We start from the raw sequence: 12,325 nt of genomic DNA, 5'->3' as shown, positions 1-12,325 counted from the left end.
TCTTGTTGCCTTATTCCTTAGCCTCCTTCTGTCTCCTTCTCCCCCCTCTCTTGATCTTCCCCCTCTCTCTTTGTCCTGCTGTAGGTATATTTCCATGGATGATGCTGTCTATTGAGAGTCTGATTATCTCTGGGAGAGAAAAGAGAGCAGATTACTGCAATGCAGAACAACTATACATCTCCTCTATACCGCAGCATGGTCTATTTATTTATGTGTTCATACTATGTGTAAGAGCAGCGATACACACTCTCCATATGATTGTTTTTATGTTTATGTATGTGCATGTAAGAGTGTTTATATCAGAGTATTTTTTTATGTTCAATGATAAGCATTTTGTATAGTTCAGTTACAGTTCCCAGCATCATGTAACCATAGGCACACTAATACTGCTTTTAAAGGACACAGTGGTGCTAAACATATGGTAGCAGGCAGAGCGGGGGGGGGGGGGGGGGGGGGGCATCTTAACCACAGGAACTGTATTTCAAGTCTAAAGAGTCTTTCATCAACTGGGGGAAACTATTGCTGTTTTCACAGTGACAGGACAGCTCAGAGAAGACAAACACATGAACCATAACGGAACTGTCAGGTACTCACATGAATGCTCACATACACACTTGCATGGACATACATACACACAGACACAAGCTCATACTCACATCTGACACTGCAAAATGTAATTGGTGAGATAACAAAAGAGTGAAGGAGATAGAACCAAAAACACAGGAAACAAGGGGAAAGATGTCTTAATTGGTCACATCCGACCACTAATATTCAGTTTCAATGCTGTTTTTTGTCTGTAGACTCAATGGGGGTGATGTGGCATGCGCAGACTACATTGGAATGGGAAATTAACACATACACACTCACGGGCACACACACACAGGGTTGAAGACTTTAACAGTCAGAAACTTTCATTGGAATTAAAGGGAAGGAAATTGAATTAATGGGAATTAGTGGAAATAAACTGGAAATGTGCTAAATTGCAGGTTAACCTATAACCTATCTAAAATGTTGTTGAAACAAACCCATTTTGCATTTTTGTTAAAACAACCGTATTAAATGCAAATTCAGTTAAATTTTTACTGTGCATTCCTCAATCACACTTACACAACACACCACTTACTTGTGGCCACACCACCTGCATGCACTGTGCATTCCTCCATCACATGCACAGATCATTTATGGAATCCTGCACACAGCAGGACTATTGAATTGCATTTGAGCCCAAGGACTATATCCAGTCAAGTAAGTGTTGATGATATTACTAGGATAAATATATTTATGTCTACGGTATTAAAGTTCAACTAGCAAATAGTTAATAAAATACAAGAACAGGGGTTATAGTTTAATTTAGCATGGTGATGAGGAGTGTCCCTCTGAGTGATCAACATTTCAAAGATTCTGCAGATGGATTTTCCACTTCCCATGGAAAGTTTCCAGAATTGTACAGAAATGTTTTTGCCCCTTTGCAACCCTACACACACCGCATATCTACACCACAGCACACACACATCACACTCCTGTCGGCCTGCAAGTATGGAACTCAAACGGTAGACAAATTCCCCACACTGCCCGAGGACACCAACCCATGTTCTTTATCTTTACAAATTGACTGTATTGATTTTGTAGCTTAAAAGTTCATACCATTAAGGCTTATCTTTCCAATCAATCGTTTTGTTCTGTGTGTTGAGGAGACTGGGCTCTCTCTTTTATCATGACTTCCCTCTCACCTGATCTTTATTACACACTGTGGGGATGTGCTCATCAAGTTAGCACAGAGTGAACTGTTGCTTTCCAGCACAAGTACTGTTAATGGGATGTTGGCGTGTGCATGTTGAAGTGTCTGACCGTGTGTACTGCACTATATGTGTGTGTGTGTGTCTGTGTAATATACAATAAGTTTGTGCATGGGGGTGTTATACTGCACGCCTCCAGATTTCACAGAAGCAGCCCTCTGTTGTATCGTAGCACCCTTTATTGTATTCTTGGGGTTTGCGGTAAGAAGACTAGACCAGATGCAGAATCGTTCTATACATGAATATAACTCTATCCCATACAAGAGAGTTCCAACACACAGAAAACTAAGAATAAATATATTCACAATTTCCTCTAGTGTAGGAGATGAAAGCATAAAAAAGGTACCTTCATAAAAGAGAAATTGATAGCTGATTATTTTCCTGTTTCTGAATGATTCATCCTGGGTTTGTTCTGTCCCTTTCTCTCTCTTCTCAAGATTTCTCACAAAATATTTGTTGTAATCACTTGAATAAATGCAGTGCCAGCAATAATCCCAGAAGGCATTCCATGTTGTGTAGATCGTGTTCTCACTATCCAAAAGTGATCTTCACTTCCTCCTGAGCTCACATACTCCCAGAGCCATGTCCAATCTGATCCTACTGGCTGTTCCTGCATAAGATAGATTGTACGTCCTTGCTTGTGCACTGCCCAGTAAGAAATTGGTCCGTAGGCCCATGTGGTTTAATGAGTAAGATCTTAAAATAATACTTAAGATTATTAGAATTAAGATCATTATAATAATAAAAAATGTCCATGTACACAGTCCACCCTTCACCCCCCTTTCACAATAGTGCAGTTGTAAATTAAGTGTTAAGGAATTAGGGAAAGGCCAGCTAGCAGATCAAATTGGTTGGGATCCAGTCATTATCAACATCCTGTCTGTTAGTTGTCAAACCACTGTTTAGATAAATAGATCTGTATTCATAGAAAAATAAGCGTTCACCATGTTGCTGGCTGCTTGTTACTAAGGCACTTGGCTGTTTTCTGTCAATCTGTTCGTCTGTCCCTCTATCTGTCCATGCGTCTGTCTGTCCATTTGTTCATCCGTCTGTCCACAAGTTTGTCTATTTGTCTCTCCCTCTGTTTGTTCGTCCATCCATGTGTTCCAGTAGACGTTATGTGTCAAAATAGACACAGCTGTGGCTGATATCCATGTGGAAACTGGGAGCTGGTACAGTATATTTATCCTCCCATGGTCTTGGAGAGTACCAACGCCCGGATTTCTATGTACAAAATTGATACAAAAGCATTGCTCCAGTTTGAAGGTGCCACTAAAGCAGAGAGAAATGGTAAGATCACACCTAAGTCCTGACTGAAAACATTGGTGGGAAAAATTGAAAACTGGACCTCAGTTCAGTGCTTCTCCTCTCAAACACATTCACTAGGACTGAGAGTAAAATCCATCCACGTTTGTGTGTTGAGGGTGCAAATTCCATACCAGCATCTCATTGCACGTATGTAGGATCTTGTTTTCTTGTTTCAATAAAGAAAGATTAAAATGTGAGGAGGAAGGCTAGAACTGATAGGATCGGTCAAGAACCTCCAGGTAGTCAGGCTTGGTTCTGTGTCGGGACCTCAGCTCCCCTGATTCCTCACTCTGGTTCTGGCTGCTACTGCTGTTTGGTCCTGCCATTTCCCCAGTAACTACCGGTAACTGTCCGGGTCCGGCATCCTGCTTGGGGTCTGGGGGGTGGGGGTACCGCGGGGGAGGGCGGGCGTACCTGTCTGGAAGGTCCTGGAACTCTGGGGCGGACATTCCGAAGAGGCAGTCCACCAATCCCACTTTAGGAGTCGGGCCCTGGCTGTCAATCATGGTGGGGCACAGGATTCCGTTTCCATGGAGACCAGCAAGGGGTAGGATTGCGATGGTGCTGATAGGAGAGGAGGACCGCTCTAGTGTCCACTCCCTCTCTTTCTCTGCCATAGAGGGGTATCCTTCCACACTCTTTCTCTTCTCTGGGCAGCGGAATTTACCCTCACTCCCTATAGATCTGCACAACTGCAGATGACACTGCTGTTTCATTGTCACACCCTCGTCTTCCTCTTTGTAAACGGGGTTACTGCACATGGGCGTGGAGGAAGCCCCGCCAGCACCACCAATGTGGTCTGAGGGGAGGATGGTGTTATAGACGTGGCTGTGCTCAGCTGTTGCAAGGGGTGGGGGCTTCAGCAAGCCATGGTGGTGGTGATGTGTCTGCTCTGTGAATATCCCGCACTCCATCTGGATGCCTGCTAGGTCCACCTCGCCCTGCCTGCGGAACGGCAGCTTGTCCCGCCTCCTAAAGGCATAGGCGATGAGTGCCGCAGCCGCGAAGAACGAAGACACAAGCAGGACCAGTAGGCTGAGCACCAGTACAGACAGGGGAATGGAGCCCTTCCCTTGGGGCAGTAAGGGGCCCAGGCCTGGCCCAGGGAAACCTGCTGACACCCCTCTGTCCAGGTCCACGGAGGGAGGTGATTGGCTCCCCTTGGCCCCATCCAGGTCCCGATACGGATCTTGATCCTCCAGCTCTGGGCAAAGCAGCTCCATAGAGATGGAGCGCAGGTCCATCCCAGTGGTCTCCTCAGGGGAGTGGCACACTACTTCTCCCACCACCACCACAGCGCTCAGGCCCTCCAGCCAACACTTCAGAGGTGCCGCCTTGCAGGTGCACTCCCAAGGGTTCTGCTGAAGATCCACCTGAACCACAGGCAATTAGATGGACAATTCCATTACAGATCAGTATGTTCACGATAACTTCATTCAAAATGACTTTACTTAAGATACTCCAGCGCAGTGTGCAGGACAAAAAAAAGGACAAACAACATTTAATTACTACTTAACAACTTTTAACACACATATGATTTCAAGGATATGTAATCAACTGTAATTTATAGACAATTACATTGTTATAACTAAAGTGTAAGCCCACCAATATCATATATGTCTCAGACTGATTGACAGACTGTATGGTGTATTATCCCAACAACCACATCCCGCACATACCTGCACCAGTCCGGTGAGGTGCTCCAGCACGCCCTCTACAGGCAAGGTGAGGAAGTGGTTGTTGCGGAGGTTCAGGCGGGAGAGGGAGATGCCAGAGAACACGCCTACTGGGAGGGTTCTTAGCAGGTTTGCATTGAGAAAAAGGAGCTGTAGGGACGGCATGGTGTTGAAAGACCCTGCCTCCACTTCACCGATCTCATTGTACTCAAAGTAGAGGTACCTGGGAAAACAGAAAAGGATGGGTAATCAGTCAAATTAACAGAAATAGAAATAGAGACTTAGATTTAGAATAGTTTCCACTAGCACTAAAATGCAGGGGCTGAATGAATAAATAAATAAATAATAAAAGGTGAACAAAATCACTATGCACAGCAACTAATTTATTTATGTTACTTGTGGTTTCTTTAAATGTTTCACTTTGTCATTACTGGGCTCATCTAGAAAAGAGACTTAGGTCTCAGTGTGACTACCCAGAATGAAGAAAGGTTCAATTAAATATATAGCACTGTCTAGAATCTCTCATTCCAGGAGCTAAGTCATGCCAGTTTTCCAGTACCTGAGATTTTGCAGACCCAGGAACATGTCTGGGCCTAGCCTCACCAGATTATTCCCATTCAGGTAAAGGCTCCTAAGACTGGCCAAGCTGGAAAAGGCCCCCTCCTGGAGGTAAGATATCCTGTTGTTACCCAGGTGTAGCAGGTCCAGGCTAGAGAAGTTCCAAAAGTCTGACCTGTAGATCCTCTGGATAAGGTTGCCGCTCAAGTACAGCTTGCGTCCATTGAGAGGACGGGGTGTGAGCTGGGATACGTTAAGGAAGCCATTCTCCTTGCAGTTGACTGTAAGGCCCAGGTCTGTGATATGCAGGTTGCAGGTGCAGCCCAGAGGACAGATGATGGGAATGGGTGGCCGTGTCTGGTAGCCTGCCATGGGTGGAGGCTGGTTGGGGCTGCGAGTGGGTGGTGTCCTGGAGGGCCTGGGACGCTTGGTGGGCCTGGAGGACCTCTCCCTCTCCTTGCGCTCAGTTGAGGAAGAGGAGGAGGTTTGCGTGCTCTGGTGAGGCCCATGAACCATGGAGGAAGGTTTTGTGGGCCTAGCTTGATCAGGGTAGGAGCTTGGCGCTTTGGGGTTGAGGGGCGTTTGCGGGGGCTGTGGCACTTCAATCCTGTTCCCTTCGCTCTGTATTTCCTTGTCAGGGAGGTCGGCACACAGCTCCTTGCGTGGTGTCTCCCTCAGGTCCTTGCCATGTAGTTGGAAGGGGTACTCGCAGGTGACCTCCCCCACCACGGCCGTGTATGGAATCTGGTCCAGCCATTGCTGCAGGGGAACTGACTCACAGCCACAGTTCCAAGGGTTCTCCTCCAGCTGCAGCTCCATCAGGGAGCGGCCCACGTACTCCAAGGTTCCACCATAAGACAGGCTCTTCAGACGGTTCCCCCGTAGGTCCAAGTGGGTCAGGGAAACCGACCTGGAGTCGGCGGAAAAAGAGTCAACATAACTGGTTTAACATATTACATAAAAAATGACAGGGAACTGAAAAATGAGCATTGTTATTCAGAGGGGTCATAAAGAGGGGAAATAAAAACTGATGCAGGGGACAACATTAGTCTTTCTATGGAGCCCAAATGGCCTGGGTAACTCACCTTTATGTGTTGTCTATGTTTAGGCTAGAGTCTCTTTCTTAATCTTTTGGTTTAATGTATTGCTTGCTGCCAAATATTTTGTCATACAGTTCTCCGAAATGCATGACCTTGTGTGTCTAGGTACAACTCTGCAGCTGTCATGGGGTAGGTGTCAAGCTATAGATTTAGGATAGCAATGACAATTTGAACAGGTATGATGTCAAAGCAATAGACAGGTACCTGAACAGGTGAGGTGGCAGAGCAGGTATAAGGTTGTCGTTGAGGATTAGAACTCGCAGTTTGTGAAGAAACCGTAGTGCCCCGCTATCTATGCGTTTGATGACGTTGTAGTCCGCCTGCAAAAGGAGATTGCAAATAATAATTACCCCATGAACCTGTAATTATTAAGAAACAAAAATAACAGGCGATTTACACAAAAAACACTGAATTGGCTCTTACAGGTACTAAGCGTACCAGAAAATAGTGGCCTACATATAATTTACACCTAAGACCATATGAAATGATGAACGTAAGAACGTAAAGATCAGGGCTAATGTATTTTACATTCCATTAGTTCATCTAGAGAACATATAAACCACAGGGTGATAGCTGATTGCCAGCACCCCAGTGGTTTTTGATTATTGCAACCAGAGAAATTGTATTATCATCATCATCATCATGTCTCATTAAACTAGACGCACCTGCAGGTATTCCAGCACCTCGAGGCCTATAAAGGTATCGTTGCGGAACACCTCCAGCTTGTTCTCATGCAGGTAGAGCCTCCTTAGGGTGGCCAGGCCGTGGAAAGCGCCCACTTTGATGTCCTGCAGTGCATTGTTGCCCAAGTTTATGGACACGGCATTGCTAAGATGCTGGAAACCATTGCTGTAAAGACGCCTCAGGGAATTTCGTTGCAGGTTGAGCTTAAAGGGGCGGAGCCAAGACTGGAACACCTGTGTGATTGATAGGTTATGAAAATCAAGCCATAGGATCATGAACATGGACTTACATGACACAGTTGGTACAATCAATGAAGACTAAGGGCACAGTGAAAAAACGTACATCAGCTCATCTTTAGTCACGTACCTGGCTGACATTGGTGAAGCCGCGCCCATCACAGTGCACGTGTAGCACACCCTCTTTGACCTCGCATGTGCATGGCTCAAAGCACGGCTCATCCCCCTCCTCCACTGAGACATCCACCAGAGGGGTGTGTGTGAAGGTGGGGGAAGGGATGGGTGTATGTGTGGACCAGGACAGACCCACAAACCCAAGGGCCGCTAGCAGAGTGATCCACTGCATCCTCCTACCTCTGCCTTTTAGCACAGCCCAGGGCATCAGCCCAGCTGGGAGCCCTCACCGTACTGCATACACACGCACGGACACACACACCATATTTGAATTGCAGTACATTGAAGAACAGTACAATGGGATATAATTTAAATAAATAACTGGTATGTCATAGACATAATCAAAGCCTGATTGTTAATTGTCCTAAAGGAAGCACTACTGTGAATGGCTCACTGCAGAATATGGTCTACAAATTACAGTTCTGTCGTAGTGTTTAAGCCAGTTTTTTGTGTGTGTCATAAACATTCTTATTATAACTTAAAGCTGTTCAGAGGAGCTGAAGTATCACTCTCACATTGTAATGAATGCATTATGAATATGACGTAATGCAAATCAGAGTCATAATGCCAGCCTGAAATGAATTTGTAGAAGACCACATACTTTACCATCAATCAAAGAGATTTATCAACAACCTTCCCATCTTGTAATATGGATGATTGTGATCATGATAATGCAGCAGCAGCATCATGTGGGAGCCAACATTCACTTCAAAACATAAGAGGCTGATTCTAATCCTTTGCAATGACAGCCAGGAACGATGCTGGTGATACTGATGATGATAATGCACATGCTGATGAGAGAGCTGCTCTGGCAACAAAGACAGGCATCATTTCATATGGTCTTACTCTCTCTCTCATCAGGTCAAAATTAGATCTAAATTGGACAGAAAAAGGCAGGGGTTGGCTCATGTAACTGGGGAGCCATGAAAAATGCAATCAGAATCATCATCAAATGGCAATGATCTGAATGAGTGAGAGAGGCAAAGATGCAGGACAGAAAACATCACAGCCTGAGGGATGTAGAAAAGATATTGGGATTGAGGACAGGCGAAGAGATGAGGATTTGAGTGGAGAAGAGGTATAGAAGAAGGGAGAGGTATGGATGAAATGAAAGAAATGGTGGGCTCTGGGAAGGCTAGCGGTTCTGAATAGTATGACTGCATAATCTGTCAGAGAACCACCAGTCAGTCAAGCCGGTGCTCAGGAAAAATAGCTGAAATCTGATATTGATTATATGAAAGCCCTCCATTCTACATGCACACTGGATACCCTATTGCAAGGGACATAGTGTGTGTATGTGTCTGTGTGAGAGAGAGACAGAGAGAGAGAATAAGAATAGAAAGACTAAAACAGTTGGAATTTCTGCCAGGTAGTAGTGTTAATAATATTTTATCCTTATATTGAGAAAGCCACCACTATCTAACAATATGATTTTATCTCTACCTGGTCATCAAGTATACTAGCCATGGCCTGTTTGACTTTGACTTATCTTTATCCAAAATAACATGTTTTTTTATACTACAATCCTTAAGACTACATAAACAACTGATAATCAAGATGTATTAGTGTTAAACAAGAAATACTGAACCCATCAAGCCTTACAAAAGCAGATTGTAAAAACGTTAATCTATCTATCTATCTATCTATCTATCTATATTATCTAGGCCCTTATGCAGGTGTGGTTAAGACTTGGCCTCTGTGAAGACTCCGAATCCGAGCCTCCATTCTCTGGACCTGCTCACTGACGCAAAAACCACTGAGGTGACCGTCACCGTTTATTCCTCCCCCTATTCATGTCACATAATTTCAGTGTATATCATCCTCACTCTCCGATCAAAGCACAGTGCCGCTACCGGGATCCCATCTATTTCTAACACAGCCCTTTGCTATTGGATATAGCCTCAACGATCAAATGGATGGGATGGTTACATCCGTCAAAGGACATTAATTACTAGTCATTACGACACACAATTTGGCTGAAAAAAAACGATGTCACAAATTAGACAACAATTTCTACTTATGAACACAGTAGGCTGCTGACTCAACGCAGTTTGTGTGTGTGCGTGTGCTCGCCCGCGCGCGTGTGTGTGAAATCCTTGAAAGTGTAACGCAATCCCATTGCTAAACCCACTCATTGTCTGTCCTCTCCCCATCGTTCTGAACCATGCACCGACCGTAGCAGAGCAGGGATGCGGGCTATACTCACTCATTTCACCGCCAAGGAATTATAGAACAACCAAGGAAACACTTTAAAAGCTGTCTGTTGACATGTCGTTCGCATTCATCCGCACTCCTCTTTCTTCCCTCTCTCTGTAGCGGTTGAATCAGATGGGGGAGCAGAGTGACGTGACAAGACTGCAATGTGGTGGAGGTTATAAAAAACGGTATAGAAAAACGATTGGCTTTAGGATGCAGGTCGCTTCCCTTTCAAGAGCTCAACAGTGCAACCCGCGGAATCTGCGGTAATAGACCACTGAACACCCACCTGATGTAGCTACTATCAGCAAATAAAGCCCTTCTAACCTTCTCAAATAATCTGGCAGTTCAATGGAAAAAATAAGTGTGTAAGGTGGAGTAGGGAAAATGCAGTCGCTGTGATCTAGATTCGAACCAATGCGTCTCTCACAATTTCACAAGGTGGTCCGCAAATGCAAATACCGTAAATAAGCCCTGAACCGCAGTGTGGATCTACGTCTTCCAAAAAAGATAGAAGTCTCGCAGCCTTTACTCATGCGGAGCTTTTTGAAGACGACAAAAAGTGCCTCCCACATTTCTCTTCAGGCTTTGCCTTTCGATCGATACCAACAATAATTAATTTATAATTTCATTCGTTTATTCATCTTTACCTTTGACCTTAAGCACAGACGGATTTTGAGAAACCGGTGTGTTTCCATAGCGATCCGTGCCAGTTGGCATCATTGCACGCAGCATCGATGGGGGGGATGTGCGGTGGCTTCAGCAAGAACGGCGCCTATGAATTTTTCTGGCTGTCACGTGACCTGTGTTGCCCCATTGCCAGCAACAGATGTCAGAATCATTGAGAGGACTATGGCTCATTCTGACTGTGGCATAACGGTGAGCCTGTTGTCAGCTGCCATTTCAATATTGTCACTATGTAGGCATGCCTATGCTTACTCTGCAAGCCCTAGGAGACTCCATCAAGGAAACAAGTTCATCTGGGCTACCCTCTATTCCCATCAATTTCCAAACCAATTTATTGTGATAAAAAAGTCACCTGCATTCCTGAGCCCCAAGTTTTGTTTTCACTTCAATTTTGCATCAATTCTAGTGTACATTAATGTTAATCACCAGGTGATGGAGAGGTACATTTGTCTCTTTTCTCTCTGTCTGCCACTTCCTCCCTCTTTGTCCCTGCGGCAACGGAGAAAAAAGCTTTCCCTTGAGATTGCATTTGAAAGACAGCAACCAAAATGGTTCCAGTAATATCAGATGTAGATGATGGTGATAGATTTCAGCACTCTCAAGTGCATTAGACTGTGATGGCAGCTTCCCCACAAACTACTTGAGGCCCATGGCAATGGAAACACAGGGCATACACAACCTCCACGCACACCCCGACCCCCACACACAAACAGGTTTCAGGTTGAATTAACAGGGGTTCAAATCTCACTAATGTAGGTTGGGATTGAAGAGAATGGATCCCAGATCTGAAGTGTTAACATATTAACTTGAGTTTTCATGCCAGAGGACCCATTTGGAAAACTGCTCCAAGCAGTTTACTCTGTGAACTGTGGAGGCTCCCTGAATTAGGAGAACAAACCGTCTGGAAGGGAGATGGTTATCAGGCCCCATCAGACACCTACATTGGTTCTACTGGGGCAGAAGCTGCACTGTGAGCTGAGAGTACTTTTTGGAGAGGTGGAGAGTATCTAAAACAGGAGCTCTATGTATAATGCCCTATTGCTGTCTAAAGAGCTGTCCAGTGCTGAAATGGATGGGACTATAGAAATGTACTCTACCTTTATCCTTGTGTCTCCTCTTTTATGTCTTGTCTTTGTGCTTTTCTTTATATTTTGTATTCCTTTTCTCCCTCCATTCTTTCTCCCGCCTCTAGCTATCACTCTTACACTTCCAAGCCAGAGACCAGACCAAGCCCCTGCCCCTCTGCTTGAGGCAAAAGCCCCGGTGGATGCTGGTGGTATTGCTTTTGCAATTAGGTACCCAGCTCGTCCCGTCGTTTTTATTAGGGTTCCTCCGTCAGGAGGACCCTATTGTAATTGTTGGTATTCTTATTAGGGTTCCTCCGTCAGGAGGGCCCTATTGTAATTGTTGGTATTATTATTATTCTTATAATTTATCTCATGAACATATTGGTAAAAAGTTTTGAAATTTGACATATTGATACAACATGCCACAACTACGGCGCCACAGGCGATGTACAAATGTCCACTTTTCAGAGTGGTTGCATTTCCACCCCATTCCTCCAATTCTTCTGAAACTTGGTGTGCATGCCTCATTTTTCATGAGGAACAAAAAAGCCTCAAGGACCCATAAAGTCCGCCATGATGGATTTTCCTGTACAGTGATAATTTGGGAAAACGTTCAAAATTCCTCTTCTCTTGAACCAAAGGTCTAATTGACTTGGATACATATATGTATCATTGACGTCTTGAAAAATGTTACTTAAGGCAATTGAATCAAGTACAAAATGGCTGAAAGGGGTGTATTTATGTAAATGTCCACATTAACTCAATATGTTTGTGTCACTGAATCAAATGTCATTTTCAATTATGGTTTTTCAAACCTAATAGACTTTAAGGTGACATCACTCT

The 12,325-nt window shown here is 44.6% G+C and overlaps 1 protein-coding gene across 1 annotated transcript; it reads right to left on the bottom strand.

Annotated features, from left to right (window-relative positions):
• Nucleotides 1-1,973: 1,973 nt before the first annotated feature.
• LOC146299388 (SLIT and NTRK-like protein 3) lies at nucleotides 1,974-8,387 on the bottom strand. The gene is made up of 6 exons (XM_084683197.1): nucleotides 7,489-8,387; nucleotides 7,104-7,355; nucleotides 6,643-6,758; nucleotides 5,340-6,248; nucleotides 4,784-5,003; nucleotides 1,974-4,477 (listed from the first exon to the last, which is right to left on the bottom strand). The coding sequence occupies exons 1-6, from the start codon at nucleotides 7,738-7,740 to the stop codon at nucleotides 3,311-3,313; spliced, it is 2,916 nt and encodes a 971-aa protein (XP_084539323.1). The 5' UTR covers nucleotides 7,741-8,387; the 3' UTR covers nucleotides 1,974-3,310.
• Nucleotides 8,388-12,325: the final 3,938 nt, after the last annotated feature.

The sequence above is a fragment of the Hypomesus nipponensis genome, chromosome 3 (assembly GCF_054491055.1).
Source record: "Hypomesus nipponensis isolate SF chromosome 3, ASM5449105v1, whole genome shotgun sequence".
NCBI lineage: Eukaryota > Metazoa > Chordata > Actinopteri > Osmeriformes > Osmeridae > Hypomesus > Hypomesus nipponensis.
This window is presented reverse-complemented; position numbering and strand designations above follow the sequence as displayed.

Coding starts and splice junctions, on each gene's coding strand:
- LOC146299388 (XM_084683197.1), bottom strand. CDS start 7,740: ATGCCCTGGGCTGTGCTAAAAGGCAGAGGTAGGAGGATGCAGTGGATC. Junction 7,356..7,488: donor GCTTCACCAATGTCAGCCAG/GTACGTGACTAA, acceptor TCAATCACACAG/GTGTTCCAGTCTTGGCTCCG. Junction 6,759..7,103: donor AGGTGCTGGAATACCTGCAG/GTGCGTCTAGTT, acceptor CTCCTTTTGCAG/GCGGACTACAACGTCATCAA.